Source organism: Apiospora hydei, assembly GCF_038363865.1.
Source record: "Apiospora hydei strain CBS 114990 chromosome Unknown utg000008l_segment0_segment0, whole genome shotgun sequence".
NCBI lineage: Eukaryota > Fungi > Ascomycota > Sordariomycetes > Amphisphaeriales > Apiosporaceae > Apiospora > Apiospora hydei.
In genome coordinates this window covers 2,640,627-2,660,130 of record NW_027117367.1, presented here as the reverse complement: position 1 = coordinate 2,660,130, position 19,504 = coordinate 2,640,627, and the positions used below count along the sequence as shown (strand labels likewise).

The 19,504-nt window shown below is 51.1% G+C and overlaps 5 protein-coding genes across 5 annotated transcripts; 2 read left to right on the top strand and 3 right to left on the bottom strand.

The window, feature by feature from the left end:
- Positions 1-898: 898 nt before the first annotated feature.
- Positions 899-3,655, bottom strand: PG997_011403 (uncharacterized protein; the record flags this gene model as incomplete). The annotated part of the gene is made up of 5 exons (XM_066815718.1): positions 899-1,171; positions 1,213-2,655; positions 2,682-3,320; positions 3,377-3,431; positions 3,492-3,655. The coding sequence occupies 5 exons, from the start codon at positions 3,653-3,655 to the stop codon at positions 899-901; spliced, it is 2,574 nt and encodes an 857-aa protein (XP_066665008.1).
- A 7,835-nt stretch (positions 3,656-11,490) lies between these two features.
- PG997_011402 (uncharacterized protein) lies at positions 11,491-12,101 on the top strand (the record flags this gene model as incomplete). The annotated part of the gene is made up of 3 exons (XM_066815717.1): positions 11,491-11,547; positions 11,622-11,777; positions 11,835-12,101. The coding sequence occupies 3 exons, from the start codon at positions 11,491-11,493 to the stop codon at positions 12,099-12,101; spliced, it is 480 nt and encodes a 159-aa protein (XP_066665007.1).
- Positions 12,102-13,043: 942 nt separating this feature from the next.
- PG997_011401 (uncharacterized protein) lies at positions 13,044-15,572 on the bottom strand (the record flags this gene model as incomplete). The annotated part of the gene is made up of 1 exon (XM_066815716.1): positions 13,044-15,572. One exon carries the CDS (start codon positions 15,570-15,572, stop codon positions 13,044-13,046), a length of 2,529 nt encoding a protein of 842 aa, XP_066665006.1.
- Positions 15,573-15,638: 66 nt separating this feature from the next.
- PG997_011400 (SesB protein) lies at positions 15,639-16,580 on the bottom strand (the record flags this gene model as incomplete). Its single annotated transcript, XM_066815715.1, has 1 exon — positions 15,639-16,580. The coding sequence occupies one exon, from the start codon at positions 16,578-16,580 to the stop codon at positions 15,639-15,641; it is 942 nt and encodes a 313-aa protein (XP_066665005.1).
- A 1,436-nt stretch (positions 16,581-18,016) lies between these two features.
- Positions 18,017-19,288, top strand: PG997_011399 (WD repeat protein pop3; the record flags this gene model as incomplete). Its single annotated transcript, XM_066815714.1, has 4 exons — positions 18,017-18,038; positions 18,105-18,126; positions 18,203-18,698; positions 18,752-19,288. The coding sequence occupies 4 exons, from the start codon at positions 18,017-18,019 to the stop codon at positions 19,286-19,288; spliced, it is 1,077 nt and encodes a 358-aa protein (XP_066665004.1).
- Positions 19,289-19,504: the final 216 nt, after the last annotated feature.

Below are 19,504 nucleotides of genomic sequence, written 5' to 3'. Positions count from 1 at the left end.
AAAGCACCTCTTATAAAATTAAGTAATCGTAAATATTAGCTAGAAATCAGCAGCGTGTAAACCCCTTTCTTCTTAATGATCCTCCTATCTAGGTTAAGGTCTCCCTCTCCTTGATTTTCGAGGATACCACATCCATGTCCACCTTATAAGGCCTTTTAAGGTCATCGACAAGTATCACCGCCCCTGCCACCCCCGAAGGCCCGTTTAGCTTAACGGTAAAGCACCCATTACTTGTGATAATAAGAGTAATGGCGGTCACTGGTTCAACTCCAGTAACGGGCAAATCTCATCTTTTTTCTTTCTTTTTCCATGACAGCTCTCCTACTTGGTTCCAGAGCACCCATTTGTCTTGTACATTGACACATATCACCACAGCGAAGCCTGATAGTAGCCGTTAAGCCATCGACGAGTACCAACTCCGCATCCTCACTACAAGGCCCGTCTAGCTCAACGGTAGAGCAGCCGTTACTGCAATAATAAGAGTAATGGCGGTCACCGGTTCGACTCCGGTAACGAGCAAACGCGTTTCCTTTTTAGGAGATTTGCTTCACAATTACTTCGAGCCCTATAGGGGTAATATACAACTGCTACAGCTGGGATGTGAGTCTATAGAAGCTTTGGAACTTATCTTCTTCTGGCATAGACACCAATATAACCGTCTTGTTTCTTAGGATGGTGCCATTCTCTCGACTAGACCTTTATGTAAAATAACGGGTTGTGCATGAATGGGCAGCTAGTTTTGTCCGGCCAAAGTTAAGAGGATTTAGAGACAGATACATGACCAACAGGCCAGCTTGGCACCCGGACGACATAGTCGTTTATGCACATATTAATGGGGTATTAACATTATGTATCCTACACAACAAATTGCATCACGCTGGACAAAAAGAAAACCAGACTAAGCACGCCTCTTACTTATACAGTTCGCAAAGAGCTCGTCCACATACGTCTCCTCAGCATCACACTTCTCCGCCGCGCCAACAAGATTGGCGTCGCCACCGCTTGCCAAGATGGCCCGCCCGCCCACCTCGGCACACTCCCTCATCTCCAGAGGATCGTTGCCAGAGTGAGGCTGCGACCTCACCGGCGTTGCCGTAGACGTGGTGCTGAGTTTGCTCTTCTTGGCGGCCGCCGTCGCCTTGGCCGCTCCCCTTCCAAAAGACGCCCGAAGCTGGAGCGGTGAGAAGCTCGAGATGTGAACCCTTCGCGGACGGGGCTCGTCGTGGTCCCGTCTTCTACCTGAATGGCAATCTCCTGAGACACCATGATTCCACCGAATATGAGGGATGGCTTGCGGCCATGCTGCGTAGATGGGCGTTCAGAAGGGTGGTCGTTGGAGGACGAGGTTTTTCCAGATGCCAAAGTCTGCTCCTCAGAAGTCGGTGGGGTGCAGAGCTCTGTGGTCGAAGAATAATTGGAAGCGCTGCCCTGACGACGCTCACTAACCACGGTAGAGCCTTTGGGGGCGTATGATATGACGGCCGCCATTTCGCGGTGCAAGTCTCGGGAGAAGGCAGCTTTCTGTAGGGAATTATCTAGTATGAACTGATGGATTTTGAGGAGTTGCAAAGGGATGAAGCAGTGTCTCGGGGACTCTACGTTGGAGCCAATGTCGAGCAGTATCTGCAATGTGATGATTGAGCATGTCGATCCTTCTCCTTTCTCACCTGGCGGACAGGGTATCTGGGCGACTTTCGATGAGAGTCTCGCGCTATCCGCCATATCATCAGGGAAGTTAAACATGAGTTTGGTGATGCTGCGGCGAAGTTGTGTGGCAAAATCGACTTGTCTCGGGGTGTAGTGTTTTGCTGACGCGAGACGTATCAGAAGTGTCTGGACATATAGGCCGTCGAAGTCGGAGAGAATGTCCACCTGCCACTGCTCCAATCTCCTATAAGGAAGCCTGGCGGTAGGTAGCGCCGTGCGTTTCTGCCTGTCTACCAACACGTCGAAGCCGAACCTGTCAAGGCGGGCGCGAATGGCAAACACACCGACATGGGTGCCAGGTTCGATAAGACCATCCTCAGGTGCATAGCTGGCCATAGTACGGAGCTTTTCTTCTAGCTGGTGGGTCTTGATCTGCATGCTGGACTTGATTATGTCGACCACACGATGTGTGTCGGCGAAACGGAAACCGGCTGCCTCAAGCTTCGCCACATCACTGTCACTCTCGACGTGGCGCACGAGGAACATGATACACCCCTGGCCGTAGGAGTCGTGGCGGTGACCAAGACCTTGTTCGAGCCGGCTGGGTTCGTCTGGGATGAAATGTCTAGGGATGGACCCTTTCGTCGTGGCATCAGTAGTGGTAGGTTTGATTTCATTGCCAGTATGGAAGATCTCGTCCCAGAGCGTGCCAGCATTGGCTACGTCTTCAGACATTTTGCCCGCCAGCGAAGAGGCGGCCAGGCAAAACAGTTCTCTGAAGATAGTCACATAGCTACCCACGAGCTGGCCGTTCTCCTCATACATCTTGACCGCCGACCGGTCACGGCCATAACGGGGAAGGTTGGCAATATGGTCCGACATCCAAGGTAGGAGAGAGCTGACACTCGACCAGTCGCGCGAAGCGCGGTACATCCAGTGGAAGAGGGGATGGGCCGTCGTGAATACATCGTCGTGCGACTTCTGGGGAATGCATCGGTAATCTTCTCGCTGGGCAGTAAGCCGTCTGGGCTGACCAGTATCCGCCCCTGCTTGTCAAAGACGGCTGCAGCCAAAGTGACTAACTGCGCCTTAATGGCATACTTGCGCTTGGTTCTGACGGTTAAAGCGGCTGCCAGAAGCATGGTCAAGGCAGCGACGAAGGATAGAATGATGACCACGGCGGTGGTAGCTGTGCGCGAATTTCCATTGCCGACCGCGGCGGCCGACTCAATCAGTGAATATTTGGTTCCCACGGAGGCGCACCAGTGCATGCCGGAGACGGCGCCGGCGAGCAAGAACATGCATCCAGTCTTCTTGAGCAAGGAGTTAGTCCAGGCGGCACGGAAGACGAAAAACATGGATAGCGCGATGGTGCTAGCCGACACGGCGATGATGGAAGCACCTATCACGTTGCCAATAGAGTACTGGCAGTGGTAGTTGCTGATAGATGCGTTTCCGAGGTAGTGCATTCCGCAGATAGCGCCTCCAGAAAGTGAGCCAGAGAGACCCACGCGCCACCATGGTATATCATCGTCGGAGCCGACAGCGATAAAGGCCAAGAGAAGGACGAAGATGGGCAGGAAGAAGGATGCCGCGGTGATTTCAGAAGAGTAAACAATCTGTAACTCGGGTTCGTTGTTCAGGATGATAATTGCTCGGTTTCCTATATAGTGCTTTGACGAGTGTTAGTAGATAGAATATCTGGGCGGAAATCAGTGTTTTGACTCACCATCGACCAGATGGCAATGCCTCCCATTGATACACCGGCACCCACGAGAAGGAGACTGTGGTTCAGATGTAAGCTTTCGTTTGCTTCATCAGGTTGTTGGCTTTGTCGTACTTACTGGTTGAAGAGGCCCTTCAGCGAAGTGCGGCGGTTGATAAGTTCAAGGGTACAGCCGGCGCCAATAAGGCTGACGAGAAAGCTCAAAACCACGAAGCCGGGATCGAATTTGACGGGGACGTCGTGCCCCGTGTATCGGGCCAGCAAATCATCTGAAGCAGACATGTCGGCTGTTCAGAGGGCAAGATCCACTAGTACTGGGGAGGCGGTGGACGCCGCGGAAGATTGGGGGACAGCTATATGTCGGCTGGCTTGACAAGCTTGCGAAAGACATATCAAAAAGTGCCACGATACCATATACTTGTCACTATATATAAGCATGTTGATTTTGGAGATCTCAACGGCATATTCCTGCAGATGAGGGACACGGCCACTAGCAAAAATTGTGAGCTATAGCGTGTTGCATTCGTTGGAGAGGGGCATAAGGAGGAGCGAGGGTATTTGAGGGTGAAATGTCAGGGATATGCCTGATCCGGATCGGCGGCAGTCTCAAAAAGAGAAGAGCCAGCCGAGAGGAGCATGGTGAAGCGGCCAGTCGCATCCTCAATGCTCAAAGGGGATACGATGATCCACGGGTTCGAGGGTCCAGACAGCCGGATCGAGTATAGACATGGTCATAGCGAGTATGCGAGCAGGGTCTGCACAAGGTCCGAGTGCCTGGATATGTCGTCAAGATAGAGCAAAGTCGGGTTTCTGAATCAGCCAACCTTGGCCGGGGTCTACGCACAGCCGATAATCTCGCGCTTTGACGGATAGAATGGATTGCGCCCCCGTACGCACTCCTCAGTTTCGATGTTGGGTGAGGGGCCGATGCACGATTCCTGCCTTTCATGTTCAAAATTTCTCATCGCCAGGTATTGTCTCCATCAACCTCCAATTCGGCAGTGTGTCAGGAAGATGAGGGCGGGACTCGGTATGGGCCATGATTGGTTGCATTGATTCCCACTACGCTCCAACAAGCAAGGCGCGCCGATCTTGGTCAAAGCCCCAGGCACAGGCGACAGGGGGAAGATCGAACAAGGGCAGGAGAGGACGTGGGAGCCGATGCCGAGCTACCGCACCTGATAATACCCGATTGCATCAAACCATGATCGAAATAAGACGCACTCTACCGGTGATGGCAACTGCCACTCTCAATACCTGAGCCGTAGAGTCTCCTATCAGGTCTAGTGGCATAGCCTCTGGACTCGGACGCTGATCAAGGGCTACGTCGGCCCAGTGGCCAATATCATCCGTGCTATGATACAGGGAGTGTGACAGATACAGAGGCCGATTGATGGTGGAATCATATTCTGGGCATACATATTGCCCAAGTTTCGGCCGCTGTTGTTGGAATCAGGGAGATGCACAGGTAGTGATGCAATGATCTGACCCCTTGCCTTTGGCCAGGTCAAAGGAAGACAGGTCAAATGGATGACTGACTCGTGTCCTTCCCCCGGAATTGAATGAAATAAGACGTGCTGGCCGACTGGAATTGACGGAACACGCCTTTTGAGATTTGACTCCATCCCCTCGTGAGTAGGTATGTGGTGAGTACGGAGAGATAACCACGAGGAGGTCATGCAGTGGACGAGCTGGATTTGCGTGATACGGGAGTGTCATCTGGATATGCTCAGTGGGAGAGATGACATCACCGTGACTGCTCTATGGTTGTGCCATGAAGTCAAAAAGGTTCGGTTGCCAAGAATGAGCTGCCCCTTGCCTTATGCAGATAGCCGAGTAGCCTGAATAGACAGATCCTATCAAACCGACCTATCCTTTAACATGGTGGAAGATAGCCGCCTATATAGGACTGCAATTTGTGGACAGTAACCGAGCTGTATATTCGCCAAAACCCGAGTATGCCGACCTGAGCAATTGGTTAGGAACGCGAAAGCAACCCATGTAGACTCACATCAGCGTTTTAGAAGGTTGCCGAATTTGTGATATGGATATCCCCTGCTGGATATAGTAGGAGCTTCTATATGGTATGTGTCACTCGAAAGTCGATGTGCCGAGAGAAATGTTAATGATGCGGAGGAGGACCAACCACGATGAATCAGACAAGATCCGATCCGATGAACCACTCTAGAAAGCGCAGACATATCGAGATATGTCGTCCGGATAGCGGCAGGTGGGAATCGACCTAAAGCTTGGCAACTGCGCCCATGATGCTTTGTACCTTCGGCGTCGCCGTTAGACTAGATTTGGCGATCATGGGTCTCACAAGGTGTCGATGTGGCTTTGCGTGACTGGGCAAAAAGAGTGACGCATGACTGGCGACGACGAAGTTCACGATGATGCCGCTCGTTCCAGGAAGTACCCGGCAAGTGTTGCCTTTAGCGATTCGCTCGAAGCCGTGGGGCAGCAATTGCCGGCCATGTGTATTGGTAGATCTAATCAGATAACGGCAATGGTGCTAGATCGTCTTACCAGCAAGACAGGGGTCCTGATGGCGCACCGGAAGGGTGTCAATCGTGGAGTAATATAACTGGCCAAAATCGGCAGACCGAAATTCGGATAGCGCATTTCGCTCTCCGGTGTGAGCACGATCGACGTTGGAAATTGTGTGTAAGATCGCCAATGACGAGCGCTTTGTCGTGTCCCTGGTCATCGTGACGCTGCCGAAGAGAAAGGGGAGAAACACGTTCTGGACCTTTTACCCGCAATTGCTCCGATAGTCGCACTTTGGTAACACATGCATTGGCCTCTGGCCAATCACTGCTTCGTTGCTGATTCTTGAAGCTGAGGCAACCAATTCCATTTTGTCGCCTTGGTCACGCCCGCAAAGGGCGTGGCAGTGATACACACTATGATCGAGCCGGTAACGGTAAGTTAAGGGGGCAGCTAACTCTGTGAACCCACAAGCTGCGGCAGAATGCGCCTCCTTGAGGAGTGTTGTATCACCCAGGTAATAGATGGATATCGGAAGATGAGATCGATGGCGCGCGTGCTGGTGGGACACTGTGACAGAAAGAGATATGGAAGAAACATATGCGAGATGCCAGGAGGTAGAGAAAGAAGGGAAGGTTTCGCTCATACAAGAAGAAAGGACCGGTCGAGATGTGTCCTGATGAGATCATTCCATCTATGTTCGATGCGTGCCCAATGGGAGACATCCATAACGGCCTGACATTAGAATGAAACACTTACGGGTTGGCAAATTCGAGTTTGTACAAGGTACCTCGGAAGTTTGCGAAACTTCCGGGTGAATGAGTGTCCGTACTACTTACAGGTTACGTAGCGTTGCTCCCCGGGGTACGCTCTGTATCCATGAGACCTACCAGTTGGGCCAATGGGTATCTCACGTTGTACGAGATGCCCCATAGATCAGATGAACTACTTCTGCACCTGTCATCCAATGTCAAGCATCCGATGTTTTGATGGTCTTGACAATATGGATGATGACGTCTGTTCTCTGATATCACGTCAATTTAATAGATTTGAACCTGCTGGTGATTTCAGATGGCCGATGAATGGTACAATCATGCTGTGACATGGCAGTTGATGGGGGAGGAGAAGAAGACACCGCTACTCTTCGCTGGCAAAAGATCCCGCAGAGCTAGAAGAAGAGAGTGTGTTGGATAAAGTGCCTAATGATTGATGCGGCAATGAACGTGATGCAGGTAGCCGGGTTTGCCCCGAGCCGAGCGGGCTTCAAGAGCAGGTCCAGGAACCGATGCAAGTGTGATCCACGAGAATGATAAGCATAGAGAAACTGTGGAAACATGCTTGAGCAGGATAAACGATTTGATGATGATGATGATGAATATTGAAAATAGGTAGTGTGTTGCTTGGTTTCCCAGTGCCTATCCTGCGCAGTGAGTTCAATCGGGTGGTTCTTTCTTACCTTACCCAAGTACCTAACCCAATCTAGCTCGAAGCTCGAAGCTAAGGTCCTAATGTTGGGGATTTGACTGGGACTGGGAAGCACCTTCCTTCCCTGTCGGATCCTGGTAGGTTCCACGAGAAGGTCAGCCACGCTTGGCAGGAGGATGGGAAAGAGCGAATCGATTGGCCGTATTCCTTTGTCCAATCTGCAGGGATGCTAGCTTCATTCCCTGCAGGGTTCGATGGAAGATAAGATAACTGCCGCTCCGATTGATGGTTGCCTTGCGCTTTGCAGCCACCCTCCTTCGCAAATCAGACGACAGGCCACCCGTCGGGACATGATCATTCGCCCGTTCTAGGAACGGAAGATGTCCTTGTTCCTGTCGATGTCAACGGCGGTGAGCAGGATTCCGAACTACATGGCCTTGTTTAGTACGTTGCTATTATAGAGGCAACGATCATCGTGACTTGAGTAGCGGTAGACCATGACGGGTATAAATAAGGCGTGATATACCTACCGAGTAGGTAGCCACTGGTGTATGATTTTGCAACCACGTCTTTGATCAACAAACTTGGGTATCATTATCCAGCCGTCTTAAAAGAACCCAGAATTTCTTCTTCTTGATCAGATATGTCGTCACAACAGGCACCACCGTTCGACGATGGACAGCAACGTCAAGAGCCATCGTATCATTACGCTGAAGGATCCCAGGAAGATTGGTCCATGTTTGGAATAGGCGACGAGCTACAGCCTGTATATGCCTGCTCCAACTGCAGAGGCCTTCATAGACTGTGAGCCATCAGCGCTCGACTCTTTCACAGCTTGGATACTGACGAGTGATACGTAGCGTCTTAACATGCGCCCAGTGTGGTGGGACTGGATTCGACTTCGGGCCTGGCGCAATGGCCCCTGTTCAGAAGGGACAAAACAACACCCATTCTAGCCCGGGATCCAACAACAGAAGATCCAACCATCGTCGCTCCCACGGTAATGGACGCCAGGCTGCGTCCAACACCCGCAGCAGCAGATGAACTTGAGGCAGGTTCTATCAGATACCGGCCATGACCACTGCTGTTCTATGAAGGTCTTGTGGGCCGCGCTGATGATGGATACCTCATGCCTGGCTCTTGTCACGTCACCTGGTACATACAAGACAAAGGATTTGGGCAGCGCATGGCTCACTATTGTCTGCCCTGTTTGCGTTTGATTTATTCTTATTCCTTGGTTCGTCCCGAGATCAGTATTGAGCTTTGCTGGACCTCGCTTCGATACTGAGAGACATCTAGCTCTGAGTCTGCCCAGCTTTCCCGGGTGGATAGAATCCATGCTGCTATGATTACGTCTCCCTTCGTCCTTCTCATCCCATCCGTGCCCCAGTGACGCGTTCATGCTCTTATCTCCACTGTTTGCCATTTCCTTCTCAGGGGGTCGATGTTTACCCGCCTCGAATGATATACCTGTCACAGCGTGCAACGTAGATTATTATTTGAACGTACGATGTCGTGTTGTTGAGATCGAGAGATCTCTCGGCCAAAATATCATTCCTGTAACCGTCGGTGAAGGAAGAAGTACGCGGCATGCCAGATAACGCATCGACGGGAATCCTGCATATATTCGGCTGCAGCCGCCGGCATCCAGCATGGGCGGGATCGGGAAGAACTTGACAGCGGACTGGATATACACGCGATGTCTCGGGACCGGCCCGCACAAGCAGCAATTTCTTCGTGGCCACGACAGAGGCTGTTTTTCTTACTCGCATCCTGATACTGGCGTGATTGCTACGTTTCAAACCTTGCCCGCCGACAGTCCATCCCACTTTATGCCACTTTATGTGAAGCAAGATCCTTTTTCCTTTCCCAGTACCACATGTTTGAGTACTTCCCGGCTGCAGTGTACCGTTTGCACACTGCCCTACGCGCGTCGGCGGGATGGACCGTTACCACGCGACAAGAGGGTGTGTGTATAAGTGAGTTTATGTAATCAAGCAAATGGTGTTTCTCGATCTATCATCTCAAAAGAGGCATGCAGGTCCAATCAGCCCACCATCGCCACTGAGCTCGACCTGGCGTCGGCGATGTACATGGCGAAAGCGTACGAGCCGTCGAGGATTTATTACTTCGCCATTTTCCAGAAATCGACATAGCAAATCAGCTTTCTGATCCCTTGTATAGCGTGTCACCAACATCACTTCGGGGCGTTTGAGCCACATGGAGTCCCCTGCACATCCCGTCGCCTTCTGTCACCGCTTATGTTTGTTTCACGCTCCCTCCTTCACGAGTCCGGCAGGCGGACGGGGCAAACCTAAAGGCCTTGACCATGTTACCAAGGCACGGACGGAATTCCGAGGATCGAGAGGACTACGTGTCTCCAATCCCGCGCCCTTAGAGTACCATCGGGTCAAAGTGGCGGTAGCACGGTGCCACGGCTACCGACAGGACTCGACACATGGCTTACGCGCGTTCATTGGGTCAGGTTTGCCCTTTTTTCTTTCACCCCCCCTCGGCGGATTTGCGCAGGATCTGTCATGCTGAACTGCAAGCTTCATGCTCATCGAACACTGCCCGTACCTTGTACTGAGCAGGAGAGGGCGCTCAGGCCCAGCAGCACGCGTAACCTCAACACATTTCCCCCTTTCTTTGAGTCGCACTTGTCACATTGGCGATCATCTGCATATCGTGCGTGGGCTTTTCGATCTCCAGCTTTCGCCTGAGAATGATCAGTCAACTTTCGAGATCTGGTTTGATTGCACATGCCAGAAGTCATCCAATGTCCTGCCTCCCGTCAGATGCAGGTCCCCCGAGCTCAGCCAAGCCGCTTGTGCCACCCGAGGAAAAGGGAAGAGCATGCGGCCGAAACATGCTTACCCTACGTCACTCTATGGCAAACATTGCCCCGAGACTCTAACACCAATGTTGATAATTATAGCTGTGCCTCGGTGCCTTACGACGCCACTGCTATCGAGTCAGGCAATCAAGACCGGTGGTGTACATGTCTTAGAAATCTCATGGTGTCTGACGTCGATTCTGCTTACTGGTCTCACAATAGTTCATTTTGATGAACTTCACAGGAGGCGGGATGTCACCAATGCCTATGAAAGCATCTGGAGCCGAGGTGTTTTGTTCTAAAGGGGCAACAAGAGGCCGTATTATATAAAGCAAGGATTCCCACCCAAGTAAACGTTTTGTCAAGTAACTACCCCTGGAATATTAAACCAAACGTCATTCCAAATCTGACGATATCAGCTCAGGCCGTTTATTTCCCCATAAGCCTCCAAGATACTCACGGCACAGGAAGTCAAGAGTCCGAAACAAAACAGTACGATCAGACTCAAGCAAACGTCCCGTTAAAGCAAGGCGAATATCAGGACCCAGAAGCCTTGAAAATATCACGCGACCACGGTCAACGAGCAACAATGCCGAAGGCACCCAACCCAGCATACTATGAGGAGGAGGATAGTTGCCAGTGTATCCGTGGAAGGCTCTTGTGCACATGCCCAGTATGCAACGGCAGTATGAAGACGAAGTACGAGACACCCCCTTAAGCAATTTACCCCCACCCAAACGCCTACGACTAACTGAAAATCGCAGCTGTGAGAACTGCAACAACAGCAGACTCGTGGCGTATGGAATCTGCCCGATTCACGGAGACCCGAGCTCGCCCCCTGACGCCGACTTCTTATTGCCACGAGAGTCCTCCCGTGGACACAGGAGTACGAGGAAACATACCAAGCAGCACAAGTCCAAACCACCAAAATGAAGTGCAAGGGATTATTTTGGGGGCTTCTTCTGGTAACCTGCTCTTATTGATTCTTGCGGCTGCTGGGCGGCCATGTTTTCATACATATCATCGATACTTAATATGAGAAGCTTTGCAGATTCCTTTCAAAATTGAAAAGTACTATAGCCCTATAAAATTGAATATCAGTCTATTGGGTGTGATAGAGTCGTGGGAAGGTTGGGGGCGCTTCTGGTAGTGCAATTTCGCTGGTCACCTGCAACTGTAACATCCCTTGCACTTGGTAGGTACATCGCAGACAGGACGCAAGGGATGGCTGTATGTAGGTTGGTACTACAAGGCGGCCCCACCAGTCATACTGAGAATAAAGAAGTGCAATCCTTGACTCCCTCCCGCCTCCCGCTTCGTCACACATCAACCTTCAAAATACCTACAGTCTAGCAGCCTGGACACGATGGGGCAGTCTCAGAGTGTGTCTACCCAGACCGAGGTTGCAGCACCACCGGAGACGGTTCGATCAATGGTACTCACTCTCCAATTACGTGCATGGCGCTTCTGATCTCAACTCTGACTGCCAAGGTTTAGTTCCTCAACTTCCAACAACACAAAGAGTGGCATGGCATTTTCGAAATCAAATGTCTTGATCCCAACATCCAGCGGGCCAACCTTAAACCAGGTGACAAACTGGACGTGAATATCAAAGGCTATCCCCTCAAATTTCAGTTTCAGCCCACTGTCTTGGTAAGTAGCACACTTGAAGTCTGCGCTATATACATTTCACAAATTGATGCGAATTAGTATAACTCTCCGGACACTTTCCAATGGCTGGGCAGTGTTCCTGTTCTATTCTGGGGGAAGCATCAGTTTTACTTCACTCCCAGTCAAGATACCCCTGGTGGCACCACGTTAATCCAGAGAGAAGACTTCGGTGGGCTTCTCGCCTTCGTAGTAGGGCCAACTTGGAGTTTTGGGCAAAAGAGCTTCCAGAACTTCAAGACTCTCAATAGGGACCTGAAGATAGCCGCTGAGTCGGCCACAAGCCAGTCTGGATCTGCATACGGCTAGACATTTAGACGTTCTGTAGGCACTATCTACTCGAATCCCGATTACAGCGTTCCATTCCTAATCTCGAGGACAAGCTCAGCTGTATAGTCTCAAACAGCACCTGTGCCAAGGGAGATATTGTAGTTGGTGCCGATGGCATCAACAGTGTCGGTAAGCCATGCCGCCGCCATTTTCCAAACCTGGGACTTCCGGTATCTGTGCGATGCGCTGACGTTGGTAACAAAAAGTATGAGAGAATTTGTTAGAGAAGCCCACCAGCGAGGCACAGTTCTGCAAGAGCTGGAGGACCAGAAAGTTGACGTAAGCGGAGCGACAGAACGCATAACTGATCCGATGAATCAGAAGAGCGTTGAAACTACTTATCCAATTCCGAGTTATAATGCATTCATAGAACGTAGCTACCCAAGTTTCAGTCTAGTCCGTTTGATGCAACATTGCCTTCTTGCATTCCTATCTCGATTTCTAAAAGTTGTCGTTTCGATCAGTCCTTTGGAACAGTTCGGAATGTATCTGTAAAATAAGAAGCTATGTAAATTCCTTTGACAATTGAAAGATCGTATAGTATAAAATTGAATATCAGTCTCCTATTGAATTTGATCCACTCAAGTTAAAGAGCCTAAAATTCTAAGCTCTCGGGTCTCAGCATAATCTTTACTCTTTGTAACTTCCCAAGACCCCATTTTGAGCAGTAGCAATCCCGCGCAAAGAGATTCAGACGATCGAACGGTGTATAACCATCAGAATCCGCAATTGCCGGATCTGCCCCTATGTCAAGAAGCAGACGGACAATTTCCACTTGAGGCAATAGGTCGTCTCTGTAGGTAGCTTCATTCGACGTTCCCGGAGTGAGAGCCCAAGCCAAAGGTGTCAGGCCTGAATTATCGCGAGCGTTGACATTAGCCTGGCCCCTGTCCCTGTCTGTCAGCATATTGATGGTTATTTTCAAGTCATCCACTTGGGAGGAGAAATTATAACCATTGGCCAACAATCTTGTTGCCCAGGAGAGGGGGTCCGTCCTCGGCTGTCTCGGCTGTCAACTTCTGCCAATCCGGATCGCAATAGCAAGCCGATAGCTTTCCAATGGCCGTCCATCGCCGCGTATGACAGGCATGTCTGCCCTTCATTATCGCCAGAGTTTATGTCAACCGTTCCAGAGTACAGCAATAGCTTCACGACATTGTCAAATCCGTTTGACACTGCATGCGATAAAGGCGAACGTCCCCGAATATCTCTAGAGTTGATATCCGCCTTTCCCGAGGCCAGTAATAACTTGACGACGCCCTCATAGTCGCCAGCTGCTGCATACGAAAAAGGCGTTCGCCCCTCTTTGTCAGGGGCATCAACTTCTATCTCGTCAAAACTCAGTAGCAGTTCTGTGACCCTTTGGTGGTCTTTAATTGCTGCACAGAGCAAAGGCGTCTCTCCGTCATTGTCGCGGGAGTTGATATCAACCTTTCTCGAGGCCAACAACAACTTCACAATTTCCTCGCTTCCGGCAGCTGAGGCGTGCCACAAAGCTGTTCGTTCATTTTCGTCACGGGCATCAGCTTCTACCTCGGTAGTGTCCAACAACAACTTTGCAACTCCTTGGCTATTGTGAGTTGCCGCATACGACAAAGGCGTCTGCCCTTGTTTGTCACGAAAATTAACGTCGTCCCGAGACTCTAGCAATGATGCCGTCACGATCGGTAGATCATGTCGTGCTGCTGTGTGTAGAGGGTTGGTCTCCCACACTCTGATCTGATCCGTAGCAGTTCTTTTCAAAATCTCAATAGCGAACAGCTCGCGGCTATACATGGCCGCGGCCAAAAAAAGCTCAGAGCTGTTGCTTTGAATGTATTCTTTGCTTATTAGTCCAGCACTTAGGAAAAACCACGACAATTCGTCACTGCTTCGCAATAACTGGATATGTAGTTCCGCGGGTTTGTGGAACTGGGATGTTCGAGAAAAGGCTTGCCAGGGTTCCTTCCGTGAGAACAAATCCTCAAAGCGTATCCGCGCTTCGTGTGTGTCAGGGAAATGTTTAACTAGGCGCCAGAGTAGTATTTTGGCAGCGTCCCAGTTTCCCATTGTTAAAGTAGCATACAAAGGACAACTGTAACGTTCTTCTCCCATGTTGAGAAAGGTCGAGGCTGCTGGGTGTATTGCGATAAGAAGCGACAAATTCTTTTCCGCTAAGATATACAGAAGCCTGGCGTCGTGTGGGTATTTACGAGTCTGGTATTTCTCGAATGAGTTGCTTAGTTCCACCCATTCTGCAGTCTGGAATCTGGCCAAAAATCCACATTGGGAGGTTCCAAGCTCCTCTGCTCTGTCTGCATGATGTAAAACGGCGTTGACTGCATACCAAAGGAATGGGAATCGTGTCGATAACATGGATGGGATGCCGTCTGGAAATTCGTCTAGCTTTGCGATCTCCATCTGGGCTAAGCAGCATTGCTTGAGACTTTCATGACCGAGTCCTTCAAAGCTCTGACGGGCATCTTCTGCTAAGATAGAGTTGAAACCATTATCCTTCAACAGGAAATCCCTGACAGACTCGTGGATGAACTGGGCTGTACGGCTCTTTGACTTCGTGGTTTCGACCAGTCCCTTTGAACAGATCAGAATGTATCTGTCAAAGACAGACTCGGAGAGGTCTTCCATGTTGCTGTCCCTGACGGCTTCGGAGTCGACACCGCTTAAAACTGCAAAATACAGTTCTGCCGGCTTCAGCGGGTTCTTAGCGAAGAGAACCCATTGAAGACATAGTATCAACTCTTTTCCATTCCTAGCATCTCTGGTGAGTATGTCTCGGAACAGCTCATGGAGGTTTTCTGGGATATCCTTGAGTCGTCGACGAAGATTATGGATGTTTCCACTGTCGTATTCCTTGTTGAGGATTTGAACCACGAGTACCACCCACATGAAGATGCCAGAGGACTTGGCCTGCACAGTCTGCCTGATTTCATTGGCCAGTTTGCTCTGGCCAATTTTCAACTCGCTTGCCACGTAATGGGAAATGTCTTCGCCGTGCCCATCTTGCTCTTCGAGAATAAGCTCAATCTTCTTGTCAATGGTGACGTGTGGGTAGTGTCTGCTGGAAAAGCAGACCTTGAACCGATGCCCAGCAGATACTGCAAGTTGGCCAAGATGTGAGAACGATTGAACCATTTCCCGAACCTCAGCCTCTGGGCATTCGTCTAGAGCATCAATGAAACAGACAACGGGAGTGTCTGCTAGACTCTGGACTGCCTGCTCGAATAAGGACTTCAGTAGCTCGACGCTCCAACTCAAAGCGTCCCGGTTCCGAAGGGAATCGAATCCTAACATTGGCTGAAGCGAGGGTTTCTTCTCAAGAAGCTGCAGCAAGAGCGACCTGTATATGCCGATAGTTGATCGCTCTAGCGCGTGCCCCCGGGCGTTGAAGAAGAAAGAGATGAGTACCACATCTTTCATCGTGCGTCGAGCATTTGCCAAGAGATACTTCATGATGGTGGACTTTCCGGTTCCAGGCTTTCCCTTCATCCAGAAGAAGCCGTGGTTATCCTCAAGATGTTAGGATTTGACCCAATCCGAGTACGTATCGCTCTTCAGTAGCCACTTGCAAGTTTTGGCATGAGCTGACTTGATGTTTTGATGTCGAGCATCGTCTTGATCAAAACGCAGCGAGTCCATTATTGCCTTCAGTGCCATTGAATCAACATGGGGCTTTGTGACGTGGTCCGGATCGGTCTTGGCCTTGCCTTCCTTAGCCATAATTCGACTAATTGCAGCAGCTACCTTGCGGTATTCGGGATCATGAGGTCCAACGAAGCGACACATTTCCATGTGGTTTTGGAAAATATGCTCAGTAACCTCGAGGTCAGGGGCGTTCAGGTATGAAGAGGTGTCTTCTACTACCTTCCCGCCGTTGAGAGCCTTGACCCCCGTTTGTTCTTGGAAGGAATGGATAGCCCAGCCCTGCTGACGAGCCATAGGAGCAAACTCATCTCGAAGCTCTCGAAGACGCTCTGATGAAGGCAGGAGGGTATCCGCGATTTGCTGGTTAACGGTGAATCCCGTCGCCCTCAGTAGATGCTCTGCGACGGTCTTGAGGAAGCTGCGCGGATCGGCACCTCCATGTGGAGTGCCGAAGAAGACCACGCCTACCATAGAGGAAAAGACCGGACGCAAGTGGCTCTGTCCACATGTGCTGGACTTTCGTAGCATCTCCTTCACAACAATACCACCCAGGCTGTGCGCGATGAGACTGATCGGCCTTTCTGGATCAGACCTTCTCGAAGCCTCCAGGGCAACAAGAAAATCCCAGGCTATGTCATACACAGTGCTTCGACTGCGCTCTGGACCCAACCGGTGCCTGATATGCGAGTCGTAGCCGTATGTCATGACTCTAGCATTAGATACTGTTGTAGGGAGAAGGTCCCGGGGCCAAAAGACCGATCTGGATCCTCGGCCTGTGTCGGATTTCGGGGTTGGCAGTAAATTGAGCTTTCGCATCTTATTAGGCCTTTCGCCCGTGTGAGTCGACGGTTCTATATCGGACTTGTCGATGTCTCCTTTGGCTTTGGTCCAAGTTCTTTCAGGGTGACCCGTAAACCCATGTACGAATACGATACTTGGGAGGTCAGCTTGTATACATGACTACATATAATATGTTGCCACTCACTCAATCGATGGCTGAGATGGTTCAACGACGGTAGTCAACCCCGTAGCTGGGATCGCGACATGCGTTCGGGAACCAATACCGGATTCCATCTTATTGATCTACAGATGCTGCAGACCAAAAATTGGGGGAAACAACTTCTGAAAGCAGTTGACATAGGGCGGCTGTAGGTTTTGTAGGAGCTACGTCTTCAAGAAGATGTAGACTATATGGATCACGAGAGTGTTCTCAGACCCGGAGGCTGGCCAGCGCGCTGCCAACGTCGGAGGATGGGAAACGAAATGGAGAATGTGAGATGGGGAGAAGTCTATCAACGCAATCGTATTTCTCACCCCCGTCAGGCTGTCAGCCCATGCGCCAGATTCTGGGCGGGGTATGCAGAAGTGATGGCTGAGCCAGGCAGTCAGGCAGACTGAGTGTCGACAACGCCCAATCAGAGGGTCATTTCTACTTCTTAGCGATCGAGAGAATCATTTTGAGAGGCAGAGACCAATGAGAAATCCTCGGTGTCTGTGAAGGCGAAATATCATTTCCATCGTTGCACCTCCCATTCGTCACCGCAGGAGAACGCCATGTGGCGAAGCTCCCGTTGCATATCGTCTAGACAAGAGCGTACACGTCATAACTAGGATGGTCTACTGACGGAGAGGGGTTGACTGGATGCTGTGACCGTCTGTTATTCAAGGAGGCCTATTCGATGTCGTGACATCCAGCCTCACCCATCCATTAGAACATCTTCTTGAGGTTTGAATGTCGAGCCCGGGCATGCATATATGTTAGTGTAGGTATTGTAACCTTGGAAGATGGCGCGACGTCGTTTTAGGGGCAGTCACTGCCCACCAACTTCGGAATCTGGGGAAAGGGGCTTGCCATCTTGCCATCCTAACCACAACTCGATGCATGGCGATTTCCTCAACTCATCGCTCTGGGCTGGCGGAAGAGCGACTCTGAAGTACATGTGCCACTGTAGGTAGATCCAGTAGCTAACCCCTGTGAGCGTTAGCGTCCTATCGCTAACACGCTAGCAGACTGGAGAAGCCTTATCGTTATCGATACGGTGCTCCCCTCCAGCTTGCTTGGTTCGCGCCTACCAAATGGCCTCCAATCCGCGCATTGATGCTCTGCAGCATGCGACTGACTTCGTAGGAAATAATCCAAGCTGAATGCTTTCTCACTTTCGCTTCTCGCCTCTTTGTGCAACATCCACTTGGAAAAACAACATTCTTCATAGCAACGCCTGCTTGAAGGGTTGCGACATCCAAGACTCATCATGTCGGTGATTCTTTGCACAGGTAAGCAAGCTCCCAGTCCCTTGTTAGCCGTGGTTCGTATGCGAAGTGGCTAACCTCCAACTGCAGCCGGTTACGACCACACCATCAGGTATGCCTGCCGCGACAGCGACATAGTTCTCCGTGGGGTAATGTGAATGTCGCGATGCTGACTCTGATCTGTTCAGGTTCTGGGAGGCCCTATCCGGAATCTGTTCGCGGACGATCCAACACCCCGACTCGCAGGTGAACCGATTATGCATCTCCCCCGACAAGCGATTCCTGGCCGCCGCTGGTCACCACACCGTCAAGCTGTACGATATCAAGTCGACGAATCCCAACCCCCTCCTCACCTTCGAAGGCCACACCAGCAACATCACCGGCGTCGCATTCCACTGCGAGGGCAAGTGGATGGTCACGTCCTCGGAAGACGGATATGTCAAGATCTGGGAAACGCGCAGCGGTACCGTCCAGCGAACGTACAGCCACGGGAGCCCCGTCAACGACGTCGTAATCCACCCCAACCAGGGCGAGATCATCAGCTGCGACCGCAGAGGATCCGTCAGAATCTGGGATCTGGCAGAGAACAACTGCAGCCACGAGCTGATTCCCGAGGAAGACGTTAGCGTCAGCAGTGTCACGGTCGCCAGCGATGGAACACTGCTCTGTGCAGCGAACAATAACGTGAGTTTAGGCTGCGTTTGCCAATGCATATGGATTAGCTAACAACGACGAAGGGCAACGTTTACGTCTGGGCATTGATTCAAGACTTCCATCACACTCAGCTGCTCCCGGTTACTCATTTCTCTGCGCACAAGGAGTACATCACGCGCATTCTACTGTCGCCAGATGTTAAGAAGCTAGCGACCTGCTCAGCAGATCATACCGCCAAGATTTGGGTCGTTGCCGACGTTGATCCTTCCATCGAGGTCCCCATCATCAACCCCCAAACTTCCACTCCCCGCGTTCTCCCCTCCGATACTATCAACAATACCATCAGCCCAAACGCCATCACGTCCCCTGATGCCAATGGCAACCCACCCAAGGACCCCAACGCGCCTAAGCCCTGGCCCCTGGAAGCTACGCTTACAGGCCATCAACGCTGGGTGTGGGACTGTGCCTTCAGCGCCGACTCGGCTTATCTGGTGACAGCCTGCTCGGATCATTACGCGCGGCTTTGGGAGCTCCACTCCCAGCAAGTGATTCGGCAGTACAACGGACACCATCGCGGTGCTGTGTGTGTCGCTTTGAACGATTACTCAGAGGCTCGCTAGGAGGAACCTCGCCCCGTCCATCGCAGAGACACGCAAGAGAAGTCGATCAGGCAGTTGGCCAGATCAGCGTCAGGCAGTTTCAGCAAGCAGGCCAAGACTAAGAAGAGAAATGATCGCAGAAGCTCGACTGCAGGACCCTCAGGCACTCAGAATGTGAGACGCGGCCGTCCTAGCAGACCTTTGCCTAGAGGAGGCAACAGAGGTGACCAACCCCGC